This window comes from Emydura macquarii, unplaced genomic scaffold, assembly GCF_026122565.2.
Source record: "Emydura macquarii macquarii isolate MOO-44397 ecotype Brisbane River unplaced genomic scaffold, CSIRO-AGI_Emac_v2 contig_2531, whole genome shotgun sequence".
NCBI classification, from domain to species: Eukaryota; Metazoa; Chordata; order Testudines; family Chelidae; genus Emydura; species Emydura macquarii.
The window spans coordinates 6403634-6429767 of NW_027132668.1; the positions used below are offsets into that span (position 1 = coordinate 6403634).

Below are 26134 nucleotides of genomic sequence, written 5' to 3' on the forward strand. Positions count from 1 at the left end.
ACCTGGGTCCGACATCCTCGTCGTCACGGTGGTATTCCAATAACTTGAAGACCACTCAGGTTTAAAATGCAAACAAGAACAAACTTTTATTCTGGGGATCTTACGGGCATTCCCGCTCTAGGTTTCTCCAGGACCACCCAGAGCTCCTCATCCTCTGGGTTCCACTTCCTGGTTTCTTAAAGGAGCCACATGCCATAAGTAGCCATTCCCAAACACTACACTGCTGAACGTTTATGACTCAAGTGCATTGAGAGCACGTACACCTGCAGTGGAATGTACTTGTGCACAACACATCTCGAAGAACAACAGTTACTGTAGGTAAGTGACCATTTGTTCATGAAGGTTCTGAATTCTATTCTCAGTGCCACACCTGTAGAACCAAAACCTCCCAATAAACCAGAAGGGATGGATCTAGTATTTGACTCCCCACCGTGTGGGATCTGCCTGGTCCAATTCTATCTTCTAAACAGAGTGGAGTATTAAAGCTTGTCTGATGGAGATGGTGTTAACGAAAAGGAAATATCTCTGTTACTTGGGCTATGTCTACACTGCTGGCTCCTTGGGGATTGATGCAGCGGGATCGATTGAGTGGACTGCGTAGACCTGCTCAATCGATCCCAGAAGTTCTCTCCAGTCAATGCCATTAATCCACTTCCCTGAAAGGAGTAAGGCTGCATCAACTGGAGGGCGTCTCCCATCAAGGCAGCACAATGGAGATGCCGCGGTACAGCAATGTAAGTCAGTCGACAGGAGATCATAAGCTACGTAATAGTCTGGGGAAGGGTCTGAGCCTCTTGGGTTGCATATCTCCCATTGACTGCTGGCGGCAGTGTAGACCAGGCCTTAGATTCGCACACTGTTTTCCCACATCTATCAATGAGGCTGTCGACAATGATCTAAGAATAAATCTGAATGAATTTATTAAAAGGTGAATAACAAAATGAGGAAAAAATTGCTCGGGGATTGAACATTAACAAATACAGGTGTAAAACCAAGGTCACTTACCACAAAACATAAACCTGAGTTTATGGGAATAAACATTTAACATTACTATTTCTCTTTGCCTACAGGGCATTGATCACCAATATCGATGTGATGGAGATTGGACCAAGTCCAGGAAAACCAGGGCAGACCAGGATTGGAACTACAGGTGCCAGAATCAGGTAAGTTGGAACCAGCAACAGGTAAACTGGAATGAATCTTCTTCCAGGCTGGAGTGGTGAATCAGTCGAGGAAGGACTGTCCAAGGCACTCTCCAGAGATGATTCCACTGCTGCCACACAAATGGACAGCCCCACCCCACCAGGTTCTCCAACTTAAAATAGTTCAGAACTGCACCAGTAAGAGCGCAGGAATTTCCCACCTCTCCTCAACTTTGCACACAACACTGAACCTTATCTGCACATGGCCCTAAATGTGCACAGGGTACTAAATGAGGGGAAATTTTTACAACAGGGTGGGTTGTACCACTAATGAAATGGGTGAAAATGGATGAACTATTTACACTCCTACAGTGACATGTATTGCTTCTTTTTGTTTTTATTCCTTTCGAAGAGGGTATTAGTAATTAGCTCTATAAATAAGATGTAAATAGGAGGGTTAAATTTTTCTGTTATCCATGTTGCCTTGGGAGAGAAAAAGTTTTGTGCACTGAGCACTTGAAACTGTGTAGCTGTTGGCTTGCGTATTGTTTACTTGTTGATACTAGCCAATAATGCTAACCTGGCCTCATTGGTAATGTATAGTCTTAAAAGTAAAATGTTGTTTGGCATTCTAGGTCATAGCACTGAACTGCTGGAAAAACTCCAAGACCCAGGCAGAGAGTGGACAGAGCAGGTAAATTGTAAATTGAGTGTAGGGATATGGCATATACCTTACCTGAATTCATTTTGAACTACTGCTCGAATTGGAAGAGAAGTGATTCCCCCCAAAAGTGATGGTACGTTGCAGCTTATTTCATTTTTGCAGCCAGTAATGTTCAGAAGATGGGGTCTTCCCACCCAACCTCCTAACTTACCTCTGAGATGTACATGAATTCAGCCTCTTCAGGGCTATTTAGCTCTAACAAGTGCTTCTTGTAATGAATCTCAGATGTCACCTGATTTTATTACTTGTTACAATAAAAATGCATCAGTCCTACTGGCCCTGTTTGGTCAGTCAGTGTTTACAACCAGCCACTTTCTACCAGAATAGTGCTAAGCTTAGATTTCAGTGGAGTTATGCTGATTTACACTAGCCGAGAGTTCATCCTTCAGTGTAAAACTACGAGGCAAAACTGAGTATTTAAAAGAGCAGCAGTGTATGAACTGTTCCCAAGTAACTCAGTTATTCTGCTATAGCTGAGTGTAAGGCAGACATTTCTTAAGGAAATGCAATGTCTGATGAACTACATAACAGTTATGGAAAAAGACAATGAAGCCAAGCATTTAGAATTTTGTTTATAGAAAAGAATCATAGAAGAGTTTTAAAGGGGTCATGCATAGAACCTAGAGAGGTGTGTGCATCCCAGAGTAGGCCATGGAGCTGGAATCCCTGGAACCCAGTTAGATTTATATTGGCCTCCTAGAAATTATGGCAGAATGTGAGCAATTAAAAGTGGTTTGCCCACACCCAGCAACTTTGTATTACAGTAGACACTTGTTTGCAGCAACACCTTGTAAGAGCAACTGCCGCTTACAAGCAACATTTCCCCTGGGAACACTTTCCCGCTTGTGAATGGTTGACACTTGCCATAACAGCAACAGCTGCTTAGGAGCAACATAGCAAAAGGACACCAATATGTTGCTACTAATGAGCGTCTACTGTAATTATAATTCATTAAAAGAAGCCTTTATAAGGGACACACTCATAGACAACAGGAAGCTGGTTGGCCATTCCTTTACTACTGTTTCTGAACTTTACAAGTGGAAATGGGGTGCCCCAGGATGAAACTTATGGGTGTAAAAAGGAACCTTTCACTCATGAGTTAAGTTGTTGAGCACCAAGTAATTTTATCCTGCTAAAATTATAGTCTAGAGAAACAAAATTCAGGTAGACCAGATAATTAATAAGTTTTTTAGGACAAAAGATTAAGGACATGAACTCCCCCCCGGCTCCCGTTTGTCACACAAAGGTTCTTACCATGCTTTAGATTAGGAGACACCATGCCTTACAGCCACGTTCTCAAGCATCTGGCTCAAAATGTGTTTCTGGAGCCAGAATATAACAAACATAACTTTTAATTTTGTATTAATGCTTTTTTTGCTCACACTCTATAAAATGCATTATTGCAAAATTAAAAGGGTGTTGAACAAAACAAAATATATTAGAAAAAAAATTAAGAATATGAAAGCTTTACATATAAGTATCTGTTCCCATGTAGATTTTTGGGACCAGATTCTTTGATTCAGCATGGTGAACTTGTACACTCACAGCAGAGAATTCCCTCTTTCCAGAGGGAATTGCCTGAGAGTATGCCAGATCAGGATGGGGGGATGAGAAGCATAGCAGAGCTGAGCTCTTCTATGCCCAGTCCTATGCTGGCATAAAGGGACCTTATGCCAGGCTGGACAGCCCTGAATCAGGAAGCCACAACTGGCATCTTCTGGCTGCCATTCTCAGCTCAGATTATTAGGCTTCAAGTAGTAGATTCTGCTACACCTATCTTTCTATTAGCAGGTTAAAAATGAAGTGAATGACGGTTCCTGGTCCAAATCACTTTCCGTAGGAAGTTCTACATCTCATCTACAGGTGATTAAAGCTGTGATCCTGAAAGTGGATCTGTGTGGGCAGATCTCAATATCAGTTGCAGGACCAGGGACTTAGTTGTCTGGATACAAATCTGATCATGTGGTCCTTATATCAGGCTTAAAACCATCTCCTTCTCCCAATTTTTTCTTTTTCCTATCTTGAAAGTCTTATTTTATCTCTCTCATGCATGTGAATATTCTATGGGATTAGTTTTGGACCTCAATAGCAAGAAAGCTTGCCATGAATACAAACTAACTAACATATGTGGCGAAGGGTGGACATTGTCTGTGCAATTATTTAATTTTCATTTCTAATAGAGCACTCTAATGATTTTCTGACAGCTCATGAGTGACAGTCAGTGCTGTGAACACTGTACACCAGAAGAGGGATTTGCCCAGCACTTAGGCTTCCCATCAAGTAGGCTGGCCTCAGGAATGTGACGCTGATCATGCTTGTTATTATAAGACAACACAGAGTGAGCGGAGTTCAACTACTCACTGCCCAGAGTCGATAGAAAGAATCTAGCAAGGTTGTGATCTGTCTTGCAGTCTTCAGGCAATGAGGAAAAGCCAGCATGACTTCCCTCCTGCAGGATAAGCTTTATGAGATCCATAGTCAGGCTCCTTCTCCCAGCAAAGACTTCCACCACTTTACCATCACCAAAACTGAGGTAAAAAGTGTTTACTGATGTTCAGTTACGTTTGTAAAAAAATCATCTCATAATTGTGTTTTTTAAAATGTTACTCTTTGTATTCAAAACATATACAACATCACACGTTTCCAACCATCTTTTGCTTCATAGTAATGACATAAGATGTCTTATGTGGAATAAGTTTAGTCCTATCATTTATATTGACTGATCTTTAATGCATTGCTAAACAAGATGCCTAACACAAAAAACAAAGTAAATTTGAATTTCTCTTTCAGACTTGCAGTAAGTTATCTGATACATTCACTGTGCTGTTGATAGTGATACTTCCACTCCTTGCTTTGTTAGTTTTGATAGTTCAAAGGCAACCTAATTACATTATCATAGCAATACATGCAAAAAACTGTCTTAATATGACAGTAAGCTAGCAGAGTTAAAATCACTTATCCAAGAAATGCAAAAGCTGAGGTTCCAACAGAAGTGCAAACATGGCTGTTTTTCACATGTTGTATGCCTTGTAGTATATGGATAACATTTTCAAAAGCATCTATTATTCAGGTGTCTAAGCCCTATTCTCAAAAGTGACTTAGGCAGCGGAGCTGGACTCTTATACAAAGTCAATAGGACTTCAGCTTCTAAATGCCTAAGTCACTTTTCTAAGTGTGATTTAGGCACTCTTGAAATTTTTACCCTATATTTTGAAAATGTCTAGCCCAATAGTTCTCACCTTTTTCCATTCTGGGACCCCAAGTAACAATAGGGAAAAAACACCTTTAATTCCACTGTCTCTCAAATAGGCTAGCTGGAAATTCTAACAAAATTGACATTTTGACTCAAAAAAAAGTTCCAAAAATGTTTAATTTTTTTCTGATCATCTTGTAATATGAGAGAGGATTTCTTGATAAACTAACATTTATCTATCATATCTTCCAGAAAACTGTTTTAAGGGGACATAGAGGGAATTTTTTCAGCAGTCAGGGATACATTTTCAAAGAATCAAGCTTAAACTCACTGTAAGAGTACAATGAAGGGCCTTTGGATTTCTCTGTGCACTCAATGAAGTAAGATTTAGTACTGACAGAGAATTTTTCCTTCTTTATATCTGGAAATGTCAATCTATGGCCTCCTCAGAAGAATGTTAGGAGATTCATGCAGTCCACCGTGCTATGTCTTCTTTCATATAGTAATGTCCTAGGTCCTTTCTCTTTGTTTCCATGAGTGATATAGAGTTGTGCTTAACAAATCTTGTCATAATTGAAAAAAATAATGTTAATGAATAGACAAACAAGTGCAAGACTGTAGGTGATGCTGACTCTTAAGTTCTTTAGGCTGGTGAATTAAAAAACAAGACAAACAAAATTCTGTAGATAATTTCAGACAGGCTGTGTGGTTTTGTTTTACACTGATTTACAAATGAGTGTGTATATTTGATGCATATATCTACAGTTTTATGATGGCCAAAAACAGTATTGGAAGAGCGATACACTTTATGATCATTTTTGTAAGCACTGATGAAAAGCTTCTTTGTGAATCTAATTCTAAATTTGTATCTTTTCTTGAACATTACTAATGGGTTGTGCAACGTGAGATCAAAGACCTCAGCCACTGCATAGTTGTTTTTTGTTTGAATTTATTTTTGGCTAAACTAAATTGAATTTAGTCTCTTTATCCACACTCATTCTTCTTGATGCTGGTTGCTATAGGTGATCTGGAGGTCATGGAGGATTTCCTTTCGGCCCAGTCAAGAAAATATTTTCCCAAAGGAAGTGAGGAAACTTCACAATGATTTTTTGCTGAATGAACAGTTACACAGCAAGTATTGAGTTAGCAAACAAAGAATAAACAGTATCATAAATATTGTCCCTCTCCTCTGTGATATATATATACACGTCTTATACTCTCTGCTGGTTTGGGGTTACATAACCTTCTTTGTACCTCATTAAAAAACATTATCCTCAAATCCACACCTCATTCCTGAAATCATTTTATCCTATTTCATAGATTCTAATCTATGAGAATTCCAATCTATAAAATAGCTATCACATGTCTGTCTCTTTTCCCCCACAACAATGTGCATTATATAGAAGATCCTTGGACATCATTTACAGATGAGGATTTATCCTTTGTGCCCCTGTAGAAGCAATATAATTATCTATATTAAGAGATTACATTTTTCTCATAGTGAGAAGCTTGACAGTAACAGAGATAAATGTAGTGGTGTGCACTACATATAAATATAGTCACTTCATATGACTATTTTAATTTATTTCAATCCCTTTTTGGATCAGTCAGTTACTCTAGAATCACTTACTTGTTTTTGTTACATGGTAGCGTTTGTAATGAATAGGGCAATAAACATAAACCCCATATGGTACAGTAGCTATGGAAAAATACATTCATCATTGTTAAGTGTCTTAAACACACATTGAAAACCTTCATGCCTTTTGTGACAAATATAATACTTACATTTCAAAGTGTTTTCTTATTAGGTATCTGGTGTTTATATAAGAAACTGAAAAGCTTCCAGTTTGCAATGGTCTATGGTATTTCTATTGTAGCATAGTATTCTAAGAAAAGGAAGTGCCCTGTGTTCATTCTGCTGAAGAAAACTATATATCTTTCATTTGACATACCTGGGCAATTCACATTTGTTATTCCACTTTTAATTATTATGGAAGCTTGCCCTAGTCCTAAATTATTCTTTCCTTGGTAGTTAATTTTATTTTAGTGGATTATCTTTCATTGAAATTTTCCTGGGGGTAGAACATTCAGTTCTTAAGTAAATTATATTACTGTCAATAAAGTGAGTTTAGCATCTGTCATTAGCAATTGTGATTTCTTTACACCTTGCCCAAGTTGTAGACACAATGCAGTAATCAATCCTTTCCTATACCTCCCCATTTTGTACCACATGAAAATTCTCTTCTAGTCCTTTTTTGTGGCAGTAGATAATCCCTTCTTCATCAGCAGCGCAGCGGGGTGACTTTCATTTGGTTATTACTAGTAAATGTTGATTTGTCTTCAGTATCATTAGCTCTACTAGTTTATTTTAAAAGTTGATTAGATATGTGTGACATTATGAGGATCACCCAGACCAGTCAGGGGTTTTGTCGCCCCCTGTTTGCATGCCTTAATGCTATGCTGCTATGGCTCAGAGTTCTGACACCAATACTCAGCCTACAAGAATAAAGGTCTCAACCCTAGCTTCTAGCAGCCTAGTTACTCCTTGCACGGTGACCTCAACAACCTGTTCCAGTTCCAAGTTCCCTCAAATCTGTCTCCCCAAGTTCTTAACTACCAGGCACTTGGGCTTTTCCCCTCTGATTTTTCATCCACTGTTACAGGGAGGCTGCTCTACTGTGGCGCCTTCTTGTGGCTCATCTGGGGTAGGGATGTAAATGCTTAAACGTTTAAATGGTAATCAGTTGTTTAAATGTTTCAAACAGCTGATTACTGTTTAAACTGAGGGGGAGGGGAGCAGCCTAAGGTTAATTGGCCTAATTTACCCCTTCAGGCCTTGTGTGGGGTAGACTCCCATTCACACCCCCAAAGGTGTGAAACCTGCCCCAGTTATCAGTTCTTTTTGGCACATATGCTCCACACAGTTTGCTCACTAGAGATCTGCTTGGGGTAAAGACAAACAAAACATTTATTTAATAGAAAAATTGTAGTTCTTCTTTGAGTGAGTGCACATGTCCATTCCACTGTAGGGGTGGGCATGTGCTTCAGTGCACAGTTGTCAAGAGAGGATTTCCCTTAGTGGCACCCATCAGGGAGGCATGAGCACCTTCTGCAGCCTCACACATTGCACATAGGCATAAATGGCGGAGCATCTGACCCTGACCTTCCTTGGTTCCTTCCTATGACTTGTGATGGTTGACTGAGCTCCCAGTCCCTTTCTTACTTCTGCAAGTCTTTTCGTCTAGTGTGCAAATAGTGCCCTTTTTAGAATCTGTATAGTTAATCAGCTCAGTTTAGTTAGTGTAGTTTATAAAAAAAAGTTGTTTGTGTGGCTCCGGTGCCCAGTCTGTGAAACTGCCCTGATACCGGAGGTACGTCACGCTCTCTGGGTTTCAAGCCCTGCCACTCTTGTGGGAAGGCAGTGCTTAGCAGTGACCCTCACCCCCGCTACCTGAAGTGCTTGTGGGAGGCTCACATAAGTGACAGATGTAGCATCTCGAAGGATTTTAAACCCTGCTCCAGGAAGGACAGGGCAGCCAGACTTAAATATCTTCTGCTGGAATCGGCACTTCATCCTCCATCAGAACCATCTACTTTGCAAAATGATCTACCTTGCAGAACCATCTACCAGGTACCAAGCACCTCTGTGTCATTTAATAGTGCACCTCCAACGTTATTGGTATGGAGAGGCAGATTGGTGTTGCTGGTACCAAAGAAGGGTCATGGTAAATTGGACTCAGTACTACGGTCATCAAGGAAGGCAAACAGGTTGAGTTCATCTAAAGACTCAGGAGTGCGCTCAAAGAGGAGGCACTTCCAGTGCGTACCTCTAAGCAGGGGAGTTTGTTGATTCCAAATCCCAGTATGGTCCTGTTGAGGACAACTTCTGAAGTACCATCATCGGGATCGCCTCACACCCTGATCCCGCAGAGCACTTTCTTGATACCATCTAATCCTGAGGCAGCTGAGGCTGCAAGAGAGTTATTGAGCCTCTCAGTAGTGCCGTCACTGGCAGTTCAGGAGTCTCACCCAGCACCAGCGCCCAAGGTACCAACATGAGTGGCTTGACCTCCACACCATGCAGGTCCAGTGGATCTGGCCATTACAGTTCCGATTAAGATGATAGTCTCTAGGGAAAAGCTGCAGATGATCTCCCCACCTTCCCTTTCTTCAGAGTCTGAACATGCCTCATGAGTACCAATGGTAACAAGAAGAAGATTCTTCTTTCTCAGATTTTGAAGTGGGCTCCCATGTGCCCCAGCTTAGCCGTTCTCACCATCAGAAGTATACTACCTGCCTGCCTTGGTTTCAGTGCAATATCAACAGGAGGCATACCAAAAGGACCCTTGGGCCACATATAGTTGGGGATTGACATCATACCACTGGCCCTTTTGGAACCATGGAGGTCTCCCCCTCAGTCAAGAGCGTCCCCATATCCCTTCAGCTGGTTCTGTCTACTGGCTGTCAGGACCATCGATGTCACAAACACACTAGCGTTGGTACCAAGTCCAGCACCAGGCAGGCTCAGGATCCTTCTTACAAGCAACCCTGAGAAGAATGGGAACTGGATCAGCTCCCACAACCAATGGCATCCTCTTCCTCATTCCCTGATGAGGCAACTATAGCAGATCCTATTTGCCTCCTGATGATTTCAAGACACATCAGGAATTGGAGTGGATGACTTTGGTCCTGGACCTCAAGAGGAGGTCCAGGAAATGTCCCACAGGCTTGTGGACATCTTGACATCCGTGACATCGGCTAGTGTAGCTCTGTCTATTAATGAGGCTATTTCAGAGTCCACCAGGGGAACTGGGGTTCTTTGGCAGACCCCCAGCTCTCCTGCAAAAGGAGTGGAGAGGAGGTACTATATCCCCTCTTATGGGTTCAAACATCTATATAATCCTCCCCCTCCAGGCTTCCTGGTAGTTTCAGCAGCCAGTGAAAGAGAGAGACAGAGACACCAGGCATCAACCCTCAAGAAGAAAGAGGCCAAGAAGCTGGACTTACTTGGAAGGAAGCTTTATTCCACAGGTGGGTTACAGTTTGGTATTACAAATCAGCAAGCTTTGCTGTGGTGCTACGATTTTTCCATGTGGGATACAATTTCAAAGTTCAAGGACAAGCTCTCAGATGATGCGAAACAGGATTTTCACACATTGATTGAGGAAGGCAAGTTGGTTGCCAGAACAGCTCTGCAAATGCTGCAGCTCATGGCATGGCCTCCATCCTCACTATGAGACACTTGTCATGGTTGCAATCTTCTGGCCTCCTTCCAGAGGTTCAGCAAACAGTCCAGGACTTTCCATTTGAAGGGCCTTCACTCTTCTATGCAAAAACTGACAAGACTCTGCATAGTCTCAAGGACTCTAGAGCAACCCTAGAGTCCCTGGACATTTACACCACAGCAGTAAAGTGGAAGTAAATCCTCACCAGTCCCAGGGATTTCAGGGGTTTGCTTCTTGAGCTCAGGACCTGTCAAGGAAGAAGAGCAGAGGTTACAAAAGACATCCACCATTATCCTCTGCCCCTGCAGCTTCTGGTTCATCAAGGCAGCCTCCTCCAATAACTCATTTTGATGGGCTGGTCAAGAACAGACTACCAGTTCTGAGTGTGCCATCTTTTTCTTCCTGATTTTTGCAAACTGCCTGTCCCACTTCTGCCATGCATAGGCCCACATCACAGCAGATTGGTGGGTTCTAAGCATGGGGGAAGTGGGATATACGCTCCAATTTATTTCAATCCCATCCCCCTCTTCAGTGACCTCTCTCATGAGACTGTGTTATTGCAAGAAATACAATCACTTCCCCTTGTAGGAGCTATAGAGGAGATCTCTCCATTGTTCAGAAGAAAGGGGTTTTCATAGACTTGTAGGACTGGAAGGGACCTTGAGAGATCATCTAGTCCAGTCCTCTGTTCTCAGACAGCACTAAGTATTATTTAGACCAGCGGTTCTCAACCTTTTCTTCCCGAGTACCACTCGGGCCAGGTACAGTTGGGTCAAGTACCACTTGACCCGACTGTACCCGACCCGAGTACCACTCGGGAAGAAAAAGGGAGGGGACTTGCCGCGGGGTTGCGCGGCGGCGGCGGGAGGGATTTGCGGCGGGGTTGCGCGGCGGCGGGGAGAGACGGGCAGCGGGGTTTCGCGGTGGAAACAATGCCCGCTGCTGAAACCCTTCCGCCGTTTCCCCATTTTCGGTGGCACGGTTTCGCACGGGTGGGTGGGAGGGCCCTTCCGGCGGCGGCGGATTCAGCGGCGCGCGTACCACCCAGCCTTCCGGTTGAGAACCACTGATTTAGACCATCCCTGACAGGTGTTTGGCTAACCTCTTTGTCTAATCTCCCGATACATCCTGATCTCTAAAGCAAAAGGGGGTCTCAGGCCTCTTTTAGATCTAAGGGGGTTAAACAAGCTCCTAGTGAAAAAGGGGAAATTCCAGATGGTCACTCTAGCTTCCCTGATCCCTTCCCTGGAGCTCGGGGACTAGTATGCACATAATCCATTTCATCCACCTGGAGCTCAAGTAAATGGGCTTTATGTGGGAGACGTGTACATGGGTTGGGGAGATGATCCACAGACCCCCCAAAGAGGCCAGAACAGGGAGCTGCGATGGTGCTTCCTACGGTCACTTCTCCAGTCCAGTGGATGCAGTAGCATTGAGGCTACCAGATCAATATAAATAGGAATCCTGTGGCCCTGTCCCCAGACTATCCCCATAGTAGCTCTCCATCTCAGCCTGTGTGGGATTGGAACAAAGACTTCTGTGGTGCAGACAGCTTTTTTTAGTCTCCCTTTCCAATTACAGCTGTCCTATCCACCACATAACCCATGCTCACCTTCTGCAACTCATGTCTATCTTTTCCCCCCAACATCCAGGCTCTCAGCAAATCCTGTTGCTTCTTCCCCCATAACATTTCTAAAAACTGCTCTGTCTCTTTTGTCCCCGACTGTTAACTGTACTCCTTCTACTACATCTCAGCCTTTTCCTTCCTAACACAGAGGCATACACAGGCTCCTGATGCTGGATCATTTAGTCTAACTACAGTGTCATACTGGGGAGCTTGCATTCATGAACATGGCTTAAAATTACTCATTTCCAGTTCGCTGTTTATCTGCAGTTTATTTAGTATTTATTTTCTTCTTCTTTTTACACAGAAGAAGTGCAGAATATCTTTGGTAACAAGATGCTGGAATATACTCTGAATTTGTGTCAAGGACGTTATGATTTCCTAGTCCGAATGCCTGATAAGGTGGTTATGCACATCCTGTCATTTCTTAATGCAGATGACATCAGACAGCTGTCAAACAGTTGCAAGAAGTTTCAGCAGGTAATCTTCTAAGTACTCCTCAGATATTACTACTGATGTTACAATGAATCTGAAGCAAAAGGAGTCTTAAGTTATGAAGGCTGGAGCTTTACATTATAATTTTATGACACGGCACTGTGATCAGTGGATCCATCACCACTAATTTCTGTGGTAACTAGAGATGGAAATAAGTAGGAGAATGCAAATCTGGATTTTGAATACCTCAGGGGTATCAGGATACCTTCTCTAGTGGGAATTAGAATCTTGCTATGGACACTGATAGTTAAAGCCATATTTTGCTTGGCCAGTTGAACCTTTAGGATGTCACAGCCATGCCTTGGTTCACAAGAGCTGACAACTTGAATCCTAATCCTAAAATATATGGGTTTAGGGGAAAAAAGGAAAATGGTGAAAAGATGAAAGCTGCTATACCTTTTTCTGTTTCCTTTCCACCCTCATCTATTATAATGTGTTTAGTACCTGAACCCCTTTGAAGAAGACCTTGGAAGTTTGATAACAGCAAAGATAAGGTTTATTCCCCTCACTCTTTCACAAAGCTCATTCTTAATTTCCCTCTCCGCTTTCACCTTTCTCTTCTTCCTCACCCCTGGTGCATCCTGGGAATTGTAGTATCTGGACTCAACACTACAAGAACCTCCTAGAAAACAAATGTACAAACACAAACTGGGGTAGCTATTGGCACCTTGCTAGATATAGCAATGGGCTAAGACTTTTACTTTTAGAAATGTAGTTGGATTCTTTCCCAGCACCTCTCCTATCAACCCTTTCTCCTGTCTGTTCTTTCCACCTCTCATAGCCCTTTGGAAACCGAATGGGGAGCCTTGAACCAGTTTGCCATTCAGGTTATTAACTTAAACTTTACCATGAAAGCTGCTTAGCCAAATTGGAGAGCAGCAATTGGGCTGATAGGAGAAGTGATGGTTTCCTTTGACATTTTGCTATGGGAATTGTGGGAGAGGTTTCTACTGCCCACAGAGATCCTATTTCATGCTACAGAAATCTTTGAAAGTCAGTTACCTAGAGACCTTTCCTGCTGGTCAAAGGGTCAAGATGTTTCAGTTCTTTTCCTCCAGTATCTCATTGGACATGCACTTTGGACTTCAAACACCACTTGCCAATTTTAACCAATTTCCCCCCCATTGGCTTCAGTAAAATAATGTAAAGGAAAACAAACAAAAGAGAAAAACAACTATCCACAAAAATAAAACCCACCACAAATAGCTATGGGGAGTCAGATTCTGATGGCATTTACACTACTGTAAATCTGGAGTATCTCCTGTGATTTGAGATTTACACCAGTATGTTCTAAATGATATCAGCATTTGGCCTAATGAAGTTTATATTGTGTAATAACTGTTGCAAATATTTATCTTTTAGTTATGTAGCAATGAAGAATTTGGGAGCAAGTTAGACTGCTACAAGATGAACACACTCATGATGTGAAGATTATGGGGTTCCCAACTTACAAGAAGCTAACGAACTTCAATCAAAAGCTTAGTCATCAGAAGCAGTTGCAAAGAGAGCCCACATTCTTTTAAAACTGTTTGCCAATTATCAGAGTAGACTGACAGATCACACACCCCTTTTCTTCATATTATGTTGCTATTGTTATTAAAAGGCCTATTGTGGCAATAAAGAGAATTATAAGAAGTAAATATGAATTTATCTAGAAGTTTGAGATCACAGATCTGTTCTAAGATAAAACTGCAAGGACACCATTAATTTGAAAATCACATCCCCATCTAAAATTAAAAAAAGCCAACTTATTACAAGTAATTCATTCAAAAAAGATCAGTGATTTTTATACCATTCTCTTTTTTTAGATATGTTTTCTTTGTGTGCTTAACAGCATTTTTGTGTATAGTCAGTTTCACTGTTTTGTTGATTATTCTTGGGGCACTACTTAGCTGAATCTGAACCTGAGCCCATGGTGTAGCTCAAACATGCTTAAAGGACTCTGAAAAAATAAAGAAACGAAGCAATCATTTACATTTTTTTTTAAGTAGAAAACTTAGGGCATGCTAGGGTGCAGTATCAGAAAACTGTATTGTTGACGTTGCCAGTGTGAAGTTTTTGAAATTTAGTCAGTGTGCCTTTAAAAACGCTTCAGGCCATGAACATACTTTACTTAATGATCCTTTGCATTCCACCTCTTTCTGCCTTACAAAAGTAGCTCTTAAGATGCATGTAGTCTGATTATGGTTCACTATGTACTGTAGCAGTGGTTCTCTACTGTACCCCTATCAGGAGTCTGATTTGTCTTGTGTACCCCAAGTTTCACCTCACTTAAAAACTACTTGCTTACAAAATCAGACATAAAAATACAAAAGCGTCACAGCAGACTAGTACTGAGAAATTGCTTACTTTCTCATGTTTACCATATAATTGTAAAATAAATTGATTGGAATATAAATATTGTACTCACATTTCAGTGTGATATGTGAGCCTGTTTTTTACTTATGAGCCGAGTCTGAAGCCTGAGCCCCGGTAGCGGGGCTGAAGCATGTAATTTAGTTTCGTTGGGGCCCCCTGTGGCGTGGGTCCCCGGGCAGTTGCCCTGCTTGCCATTCCCTAATGCTGGCTCTGCACTTGCGATCCCCCTAAATCTGTTTTGTGACCCCACTGGGGGCTGCAACCCCGAGGTGAAAAAATACTGATCTAGATGAGTTGATGTACCCCCTGAAAGACCTCTGAGTACCCCCGGGGGTACATGTACCCCTGGTTGAGAACCACTGTACTGTAGGACTTACCCATTATAAAAATAGTGATGACTTGAGCCCTAAGTAATGTCTTCAGTTAAGAAATGGTACAACAGACAGAGATGGCTGTTGGCCATTAAAATGTTGGAAGTTCTTATTAAATACAAGGCATAATCTTTCACAGCAAATGAGGCAAGACAGGAGATTGAAATAAATTCAGCTGTGATGTAAGTGCATGCAATTCCATGTTAGTCAATGAAATTGCAAGGTTGATTTTGGGTCATTGTGCAAGGCATGTTAATATGGTAGAAATCAAAATTTTCATATAATTTGTACTCTGCATGAAGGCTGGCTGCACAGCTGCATTTATTTGTGTGTTACCAGATTGCCTCATTAGGGGTAGTGCAGCAGGTTGCTAGGCAGAAAAACACTCATTTTCAGCATCAGTCAGTGGGTGCAGTATGAGTGCAGTATGAGCGTACTCCTGTTGCGTGGCAACAGGCAAGCAGCAGTTCTTTCTGGCTAGTCTGAGCAGAGGGGGAGGCAAGTTCAGCCAGCACCGTCTTTGCATAGCAATGGGAATGCTCCCAAAGATTTTAACAAGGATCTACCGGGGGAGGGAGGGAAGCTCTCATGAGAATATGCTACAGAGAGGAGTGGATCAGGGATTGGGAAACCTGTTAGGTTTATTTTGCCATTTAAAGAAAAACACTTTCTGACAACTATAGCTGTGGAAGGGAAGAATTTATCAGAAAAAAAATTGTCTGTTTATTGTAGGTATTTAGATTAAAACAATAATGACGCTGTAAGCGCATGCTCAACATGTGGCCTTCGAACAAAGGTGGAAGTGGGACAGGAGATTAAAGCCCTTTCAGAAAACTTTGGGGGGTGTCCTTTCCTTTTGAAAATGTCTGCAATTTTGGTGCAATCTGTTTCATTCCAATGCAAAAACCATGGCATCATAAATCAGGCAGATCTGGACTGCTGATCGCTTCCTGGGTGTGAGAGAGAGCGCTCAATTGGCACAGAGCTGGTGTGGCCAGCCACTGAACCACCTTCTCCATTTAGCTCAAGCACATGGCATGTGTCATAGGTAGGGAAGGGTTGTGGCTGGTCACCCTAAATGAAGGTGATCACAGTTCCTAGCCTCATCAAGTATGGCCCACTTGTTGGAAGAGTTGATAAACACCCTTGAGAGGTTTGGAAGGAGAACCCAGGTGTGCTCACTCTTCTGGGTTCTAGGCCAGGGACCTGTATGACATGGTTAGCACCAATCTCTCTCAACCCCTTACTGTTTCTCTGGTCTACTTCCTACTATATTTCTCTTGCAAGCTGTTCCTCAGGACCACACCCTGTGATCTTCTCTTCCTGGAGGTCCAACTGCCTAGGCAATTTCTCATCAGTCTGTGGCTGAGGGATCCTGCTCTCAGTGGCTTCTCAGCCTCTCTTGCAGCTGCTTGGAACTCCTTTACCCGTTGCCCTCTCCATTTAGGGCCAGTCCTGGGATTAAAAACTCCCTGCTGCAGCTCTCCTCTGTTTTCCCCTATTGACCCTGCAATCTTTCCTTTATAAGAACCATCCAATCTGGTTCTCACTAGCAGGGTCTAATCCTTAATTGCCCATCTCCCTTCCATGTGCCACAGAATGGGCTAATTAAGCTCTCTGGCTCCCCTTAACTGTCACTGCCAGTGTGGGGTTAATCCCCATCACAATGGACCATCTGATTTAGGTGGAGGTCTGACACCACCTTAGGAAAAATTTTCAGATGGGCTGTAAGGGTAACCTTATCTTTGTGAAAAACAGTATATGGAGGGCCTGCTGTAAATGGTTGAAATTACCCAATTCTACGGGCTGACATGATTGCTACTAAGCAGACTGTCTTCTGGAGAAATGGTATAAGCAACTTGACAGCAGGTGCTTACAGGGAAGACCCATCAACAAAGCTAGAACCATACTGAGATCCCAGGAGGGTAGAAGGTGGGAATACATGTATGAAGCCTATAAGAAATCTAGCCACAGTATGATGTGAAAACACTGTGTGGTTCTGTATCAAAGGAAGGTACACTGATAAAACTGCCAGGTACACCCTGATAGAACATAGAAAGCCCTGATCTTTGTAGTTACATTATATAGTCCAGAATATTAGGAATGTCCAATTCTGTTGGAGAAATACTGTGTTGCTGTGCCCAAAGGCAGAATTTTTCCCACTTTGCTGCATAGGTGATTTTTTAAGTGTCCTTTCTACTTTGTCTGAGAATGTTTTGGACATCCTTAGAACAAGCTCTCTCCATGGAAGCCAACCAGCCTACAGCCAGGCTATGGGATGTAGAGGTCAGTTCAGATGCAAGATGCTCAGGGAGACTATGTCTGGACTCACTGGTAATGTTTTGGAAGTTTAATTGACTCTCATGAGGTCTGGATATCAGAATTGGCTGAGTCAACCTGCAGCTATCTGGATCATTCCCACAGACTCTTATTTGACCTTAAATTTCCTTAAAATCCTCAGTACAGAGGAATTGGGAAATATGCATACATTCAATGCGGTATCCAGACAGTGAAGAATGTATCTGAGAGGGATCCTGGACTTAGGCTTCCCCTGAAGTAAAAAGGTAGGTAATTTTTTGTTTCTATAGCAAACAAGTCCACGTGATGCTGATCCCATTTTCAAAAAACTTTCAGAATGATAGAGTCCTTTCTAGTCCAGTCATGGTAGTCTGAAAACTCCCTGCTCAGGCAATCTGCTAGTGTGTTCTTTAGTCCTGCTAGGTACACAGCTGTCAGGCTGATGTGGTAACAGACACACCACTTCCACGGACAAGCTGTTTCTTCATATAGAGAGGATGATACTGCTCTTTGTCTGTTCACGTATAATATTGCTGTGGTGTTGTATATCATCACTGCACTGCCCTGCCTTGAATCAAAGGTAGAAATGCTATGCATAGTACACAATATATCACTCTGAGTTCTAACATATTTATGTGGTATCCTCTCAAGACTGCAGGGCCTCAAGTTGTTCTAGGTGTGCTCCCCAACCAAGGTTGGAGGCATCTGTTACTATTGTCTTTGAGGGAAATGGAGGAGAAAAAATACCTGATCGAGAATTTTCCACCAATCTAGCAATTTTAGGATACCTGGAAGAAAAGGAATACTGATATGATGCCTGCTTGGAAGGTATATGGACTTCATCCAGCCTTACATCCCATCTCTGAGGATCTAGAGATGGGATAACTGAGGAAAAGCTCACCATTGTGAGATAGATCTGATGAATAAAGGTGATGAGTTCCCTCAAATCCAGAACAGGATGCCAGTCTCTTTTTTTTGCTGAGGGGGAATTAAAAAGTAACAGGAATAAAAAATGTTGCATTTAGAACAATCAGATGTTACGCTTAATAACAAAATATTCAAAGTAGGATGTCAAAAATAAACAAACTTCTTAATATTTAACTTCACTGACAAAGCAGATCTTGATTTCAGACAACTGAAAAGTGCATCAGTCTTAAAATACAACTATCAAAGAGCCATATTTTGCCCTGGACATGTAGCTGTCACAGAAGACATTGGGAGCCATATTCGTGCATCTGCGGGCAGAATTTGGCCTAAGCTTGCAAAATGAAATGTTGGAGCTGCTATGTGTGTTTTTTTCAAACAAATTACATTTTATAACACATATATCATACATGTTCCGAATCCTGCAAATGCAACTTATGTGAAACATTTAACATATAAAAGTCATTACTGTACAACCATTTTTTTAAAAATCAGAAATAAAAACAAACAAAAAAGCAATTTTAGTAAAACCAGATAGTGTTTAAGTGCTGAAGTTTGTGTTAGCTTTTTCTGTTATAAACACAGCAATATATTAGAACACAAAATGTAAAAGTGGTTAGGAGAATGACTAATTTTATAACAACATATGGTAGCTTTTATTCATGCTTATCTGACACTACAGTTAATTGAAAAACAATGTAAACACAATGAGGTACAGATATCAATAAACGTTTGCAAACTATGGGACTAATCCTGTAAACACTACTGGCGACAGTGCAGTTCTGCTGAGTAGTCTCTTTGACTTCAATAGCACTACTCTCGGTAGTAAGCATTATGCCTGGTGGTGTTTTGCAGGATCGGGTCCTATATTGTTAATGCCATTCACAGAACACATTTAAAGTGCCTCAGATTTCAAACTGATGCAAATCTACATTTCTTTATTTCTCTCAATTTAATAAGCTTGACTAAGTGAAATATTTTCTGACAAGTTTTATATAAATACTAGTTTAAAACTATTAGATGTTTTCTAGCTAAAGGTAAACTTACTAAAATATTGAACCACTACTAAATTAGTCAAACAGTGTTTGCTTCTGCTTTTTGTAGAAAAGCAGCTGCATTTCTTTTATGTGCTATTTTATCTGCCTCTGATCACTATTTTCTTCATTTTAAAGAAAGAGACAGATTTATTATAGTTTTCTGAAGTGTCCTTATATATTTTGTGGAGAAATTTAATCTTGAATTCATTTTTTTCACAAGTTTTCTATCCCTTTTGTTTCATTCTGCCTCTTCACTCTTCTCAGAACCACCTCCAGTTGAATTATCTGCCTCATACTTTCTATCACAGGCATCTTCAGAGGACTTCCCACTGCAGTCACAGATTTTATTTGTAGATCCCGTATGTGTTCGAATGCGAGTTCCTGGCTGGTATAACTGCATGGCTGGACGATCCTAGAAAGAAGTGCATATGGTTAACTTTTTGGAGAAAACTATCTTTTATTCACATATGTGAGATTTAAAGTGACTAATCTGAGTATGTAGAAAGTGGATTTTATGTTACATCATTTTGCATATAATAAGAGTTAGGAAAAAGCTGAAGAGTAATGAAAACAGACTTTGCAGTTATTATCCACCTCTTTTATAACACTATTCTTGGGAGCCAAGTATTTTGAGTAAAATAAAACAGCTGTAAAAACAGAATTACTATAATACATTTAATTTAAACTATGAGAAAAATTACACATGTAATTATCTGACAGGCCAAGAGAGTTTTGTGGTAAATTTTCATACAATGTATAATACAAGCTAGGGAGGACAATAACTGGTGCCATGCACACTTATGGCTCTATACACAAATGTCAGACAATAAATACAAATATAATAAAATAATATTAATCAGCAGGAAACTAGAAAATTAGGGCTTGATAAAACTAGAACAGTGAACTGCAAATGGAATTCAGTATATTATCTTCTGTTGTTCCACCTTTATTGATGTGTGTGTAGAACCGTATTGGCCTATGAGCCATTAATAAAATTTAAACAAGGGATGCAAATTTTTAACCATCTGTCCAGTAATCATATCTCCAACCCCACCACATTCCACTCCCATATTCATGTTCTATAAAAGTAAAGTGGATACCACCTAATGTGAATCAGGAAACAAAATGAGTACAAAGGGAGAATGGCTAACTGTATAGGCATAATGACTGAAATCATAAGAAACTTGCTGATCTGAATACCAAATAGCAGCCAGTTTATAAGAAAAAAGCACCTGAAACTCCCAAAAAGGAGAATGCTGACAATTCTTGGGTGCACTTAAAATATGTATTTATGATGGTTTCAGTCACTATTAAATGCACCCAAGAATTTTCAGCGTGTGTGTGTGTGTGTGTGTAAAATATTGTGAATGGTTACTGCTTAAAAGCCTCTGCCTAATGAGGCTATTTATTTTAATTATCACAAACATTAGATTTTGAAGCTATGGAGAGATCATATTTAACATCTGTATTAAAGTGCAGGGTTCAGACTAGAAAATGACATGGAATAGGCCATTTTAAGAAAACTGCAGAGCACTGAATTCTGTTCCATCTCAATCCTTATTGCCTTTCACCTTTCTCACAATTTTCAGTCCCTTTGGTCTTGTTTTTTCCTTAATTCTTTTTTCCCCTTCACTGATACAGCCTTCATTATCAGGTTTCTCTTTCTCCTTCTTTGCTTGAACTTCAGCCTTGTTTCATCCTGCTTTCCCTTTATTTTCCATTTCTTTCGATCAGATATCACACTTTTTATTTAGGATGTTTAAGAACAGGTTGTAGTAAGTGTTTTGTGGTGCTGTGAGCAACCACATCAGCATGCCACTTATCTCTATTCAACACATCCAGCCTATCAGCAGCAATCATACTGTCCTTAACCCTGTGAAGAACAATGATCATAGAATCCACTAGAACCATTACTATAAAGGGTCAGCTTTTTTATATCACAGACCCTCTTTATCCATCACAGCTTCCATGTTCATCAGACTGAAACTTGGCATAAACAGTGTTAGCTCAACTGGATGTTTCATTTTTTATAAAATGATTTAAATCAATTTAATATTTTTTAAATATTTGTAAACAGAGATTCAGACAGCTGCTGGGGGGGGGGGGGGAGGAGAGAGGGACAGAGAAAAAGAAGAAGGTTACTCCTTGCCTGTCCTATCTCTAGTGACACCACAACTCCCTCAGGAGGCACACTGTCATGGGGACCTTGCCTGAGCCTGGTTTGAAAACTCCTTTCAGAAGAGGTGTACATTACAGAGTGGACTCCATACAAGACAGCGTCAATCATCTTGTGTGGAAAACTTCTACATGATTAGAATGGGGAGAGGATGAGGCCACCAATAGCAGCTATCTCTTGGAACCAATCTGACATGTCCTCTAAAATTACAAAGCCCACACCCTCAGAAAGGGGCCACCACAGGTTTCAAGGTGAAGATAGGAGAATGGTTTTCTGAATGTGGCTCCCATTCAACAAGTTGGCCAGTTGTGGCTGTTTTTTTAACAGGTTCTTTCCTTGGAGTTGGCACGTCTCAATGCGGTGATTTGCCCTCAACCAGGGAGAGCCTTTTACCTGAGGGCAGGGTAAATGAAGACTGAAGATCTATTTTCCTATCTTCTGTACTGAACATTTCTAAATATGCTAGTTTCTGGATAAACTATTTATTCACTTTTACTTTAAGCACTGAAAAACTGAAATCCAGACAGTAATCTGTCTGACTAGTAAAGATTCTACTTAGAATAAATTCACTTTTAAAAGATAGAAAACTTTGGCCCACTAAACTCTATTATAGATCACCCTGATATAACTTTTAAAACACTCAGAAAATGCTGGGCTTCCAAGACTAATGTTCTAAGGAAAATACAATGTAATCCAAATATTATATGTATATTTGACCAGAGAAGACAAACCCTATCGCCTTAAATTATCTGAACTGCTGTTTTTAAAAAACAGAAGTCTGGGTTTTACTGAAAATCAAATAAAGAATTGCTTTTCTTGAAAAAAGCATCTTTATGCTGAGATTGCAAAAGTAAAACTTGTAACCTTGAGGTATATTTTACTAATGAAAGATTATCCTAAATGAATAAAAGAACCTTATTTCTTATGCGCTCCTTTTTGGATGCCATGTCATCACACTTGTCCTCTTTACCGAGTTTGTCTACGGCCTCCACAGTGAAGCTGTAGTTGTGGTTCCCTTTCTTCCCTCTGTCTTGGCTGTATCCTTTCCCCCATTTCAGCTCTTCTTCATTCCTTCTCACAAACTTGTCAAACTCATAGTGAGCTCTATGCTTTCTGCCATCATCCAATCGATACCTTTGTCTTTCAAGTTCTTTTTCACGAAATCTTCTTTCCAAATCCCTTTGCTCTTTATCACTATCATTTTGTGACCTATGTGTGTTTAAACAAGAAAAAACACAAATAATTAACTTAGATAAAATTCTGCTCACAGGACCTGATTCAAAGGCCACTGAAGCCAACAGAAAAACTCTTACTGACCTCAACAGGCTTTAGATCAGGCCCACAGTCAGGCTACGTTTTCTTTTTAATTAAAAAAGGGAAGCACTGCAGTTTTGCTACAGGTTTTGTACACCATAAATTCAGCTCTCCATTGTCCATTCAGTTCAAATGGAAGCAGAAAAAAACATGCAACCAAGTTTTGCACTGGCTTGAAAAGAAAATCAGATTTACTTCAGAACTGCTTTCAAGATCATCCTGCAACCCATACTCATATTTGAAATCTTCACATAAATATGCTCTTTATGTTAATGATATATATAATAAGTAAGGGTTGCAGGATCATGCCCTAAGAAATAAAATAAATTAAAAAATAATTGAAAAAAATGTGAAATAAAAAGTGAGTAATTCAACTGAAAATTGAAACATTGAAAATAATTGAAATAAAAAGTAATTCACATTAAAACAAGAATATACAATTTTGCCAGCCTCTGATATTTTACCTTGTGACAAAGGAAATGCTAATTAGCAAATAACATGGATCAGAGAGTCTGGAGATTTGTCACATTTTTATTGTTAATTAGCACCTGTTTGTTCATTAACTTGGTTTAATACGAACAATTCTTCTATGTTTTCCACACCGTTTTTTTCCTGTAAATCATGGAACAATGAAAGTCTTCAGCTTACGCCATGTAGTGATCTGCTGATTGGCACTTCCTTTATCACAAAGAATGGGCCCACACCTGCAAATGCTGAGTGCCAGCAACCAAAAGTCAATGTTAATTGAGGTTGCTCAGCACTTCACAGGACTGGGCCCTGTGTCAGCACATGAGTGGATGGAAAATGGCAGCTCTCACTGAGACATGCCAGAAACTTACACAATTACAGAGATATTAAAACAGGGGCATATACTTCTAAATATGTATTTTACTAGTAAATACTACTTTAGCTCTCCAGGGTATGACTAACTATGCCTATTTTGTTTTCCTTTATCTTTTCAGCTTTTACGTATAAAATGTGTAACTGTAGGCACTGACTCCATGAGCACCCAATGAAGTTTTGAAGAACACTCAATCATGCAGGAAGAACACTTTTAGGTTAGCTCTTGCAGGACCTACTTAGCACCTTGCTTCCTACTCTTCCTGTTACCAAGCACAGAGAAAGCCTCATTTAGAAGTGCTACAGGAATGAAATTGGCAGGGTGGATTTACCTAAAGGTGGCTCAGAGGATGGAAGGTGATGAGGAGAGCAAACTCAAGCTCAGCAGTGGCTGACAGAGCTTTGTAAAGAATCCATTGTAAGGAACAGGTAGGTAAGGGTGAAGTAACAATAAAATAGTTAAAAGCTAGAGAGAAGAGGAGGAGGTTAGGCAATCAGGGAAGAAGAAAGCAGAAATTCAGAGAAAATAAAGAGGGAGGAGACTTACGAGCAGCTAGTAAAGTTCAGGGCTCTGTGGGTTGTTGCAGTTGGGAAGAGAAATGGCAGATGGAGCCTGTACATTTCATGCAAAATTGTTTATTTACAAAGTCCTGTTTCCCTGAACACAGAGGAACCAAACAACAGGAGACAATGTCTTTGCGCTGCTTGTTCAGGTTGACTTTCTCTTGCACGCACACATGCACACACACACACAAAGACACATACACACTCCCCCTCTCCCTCCCACCTCAGGGAAAACCCCTCTACCCAACCACATTAGAATTCCTGAGTGGCCTTTAACTTGGAGACCACTATTGTTTCTTATATTTATGCTGAATGAAGGGTGCCTGTTACAATCATCAGTTTTAACCTAGTCTATAACAATACATGTGTGTGCATGTGCATGCTTATGTGCATGTTGAGGTTTTCATTTACGGGGAAAGCTATTGCTCTCCTAGTTTAAAAAGTGATCTGTAATAGGCAATCAAACCCCTCAAATGCTTTTCCAGGCTACAAAATAACAGTTCAACTATGATCCTCAATCCAATTGAAATAGATCATAGCCATATACTTATTAAGCCACACCATTCATCACAATTTAAAAAGCACTCAAAAGGCAAAAGGTCATATTTACTATAGCTGTACAGCTTTAAGAATGCTGTGTTACACCTGAAACACTAAATTAATGCCTTCTTTGGCACACATAAAGGGTCTGTTGTAAATGCTATGTTGTTCTGCCAAAGGATACAAGCCTTATTCTCAAATAATGGATTTGATCCTGCAAGGTGCTGAGTATCTCTTGAGAGCTACTGAGTGACCTCAATTCTCACTAAGCAGTAGGAAGGGAAGGTTCTCATTATCGCTCAAGAGGTGCTCAACCCCTTAGAGGATTGTGCCAGATATCTGAAACCTTTAGTCAAAAATAATGATAAGGAGGCAAGGTGGCCACAAGGCCTTTCATTTTTCAATTTATCAGTGTTTATTGCAAAAATTACAAAAAAAGTAAAAATTGGTGCAAAAAATTAGTGCATAGCTTTCTGAGTAAATACCAGCGTTAATATTCAGGAATGGGAGGACAGAAAAAAAGCAACAAATCGAGAAAAATAAGAGTACTTCTAACCTGGCTCCTACTCCGGAAAGCAAGATGGCAGGTCAGTAACTGAGCTGCTAGCTCTCGTTCCAAAGCAGGGAGCCAAATTTGTGGAGTTCCAGTATTTCCTTTTTTAAGACTAAAGTACGAACATACATATACATATTGGTGTGTGTGCGGTGTCATCCACTACATTGCCTTACTTTTCACATTCAGACTAATTTCTTATTAACATAAACAAATCTACCTATTGTAAAGTATTGAATTTTCTTAACATAGTCAGTATTTTAATGTACTGGAGTGGTCCAAAATTCAGGTGAAAATTGGTAAAAAAACCAAATAATAGTTTTAGTGAAACCTAGGGATTTTTCAGTAAAAATCTGTAAAAAACAAAAATGAAGGGCCTTATTGATAGAGCACTGGACTGGCACTCAGTAGACTGGGTTCTGTTTCTGATTCTGCCAATGGCCTGATAAGTAATCGTAGGAAAACAACTTTCATTTCTCCGAGCCTCAGTTTTCCCATCTATAAAATAGGAATAATGATATTCACATATTTTGTAAAGTGCTTTGAGATCAATGGATGAAAAGTGCTACATAAGGGCTAGGTATTATTAAAATGTGTAATGTACCATTTCTTAAGCTAATTAGTTCAGCATTTGTATTTTCTAGTCACTGAACAAATTCTCTTTATTTTTCTATTTGCCTTTATGAGAACATTTCTTGCTCTGCATCTCCAAGAGGTACATCCCTAAAAATACAAGTGGTAGTTTCATTTGCACTT

At 40.4% G+C, this 26134-nt stretch overlaps 1 protein-coding gene and 1 pseudogene across 2 annotated transcripts in view; one reads left to right on the plus strand and one right to left on the minus strand.

Annotated features, from left to right (window-relative positions):
* Positions 1 to 4250: 4250 nt before the first annotated feature.
* On the plus strand, positions 4251 to 14634 carry LOC137163365 (F-box only protein 36-like; annotated as a pseudogene).
* A 3860-nt stretch (positions 14635 to 18494) lies between these two features.
* UPF3A (UPF3A regulator of nonsense mediated mRNA decay) overlaps positions 18495 to 26134 on the minus strand; it is a 39597-nt gene continuing 31957 nt past the window's right edge. The window contains exons 9-10 of one of the 2 annotated variants that reach the window (XM_067563636.1): positions 22538 to 22776; positions 18495 to 19803 (exon numbers count right to left, since the gene is read on the minus strand). In XM_067563636.1, the coding sequence (XP_067419737.1) occupies positions 19736 to 19803; positions 22538 to 22776 (307 nt within the window). In that variant the 3' untranslated portion in view covers positions 18495 to 19735. Of the gene's footprint in view, positions 19804 to 22481; positions 22777 to 26134 lie in introns of both variants that reach the window. The other variant, XM_067563635.1, reaches the window with a different exon arrangement.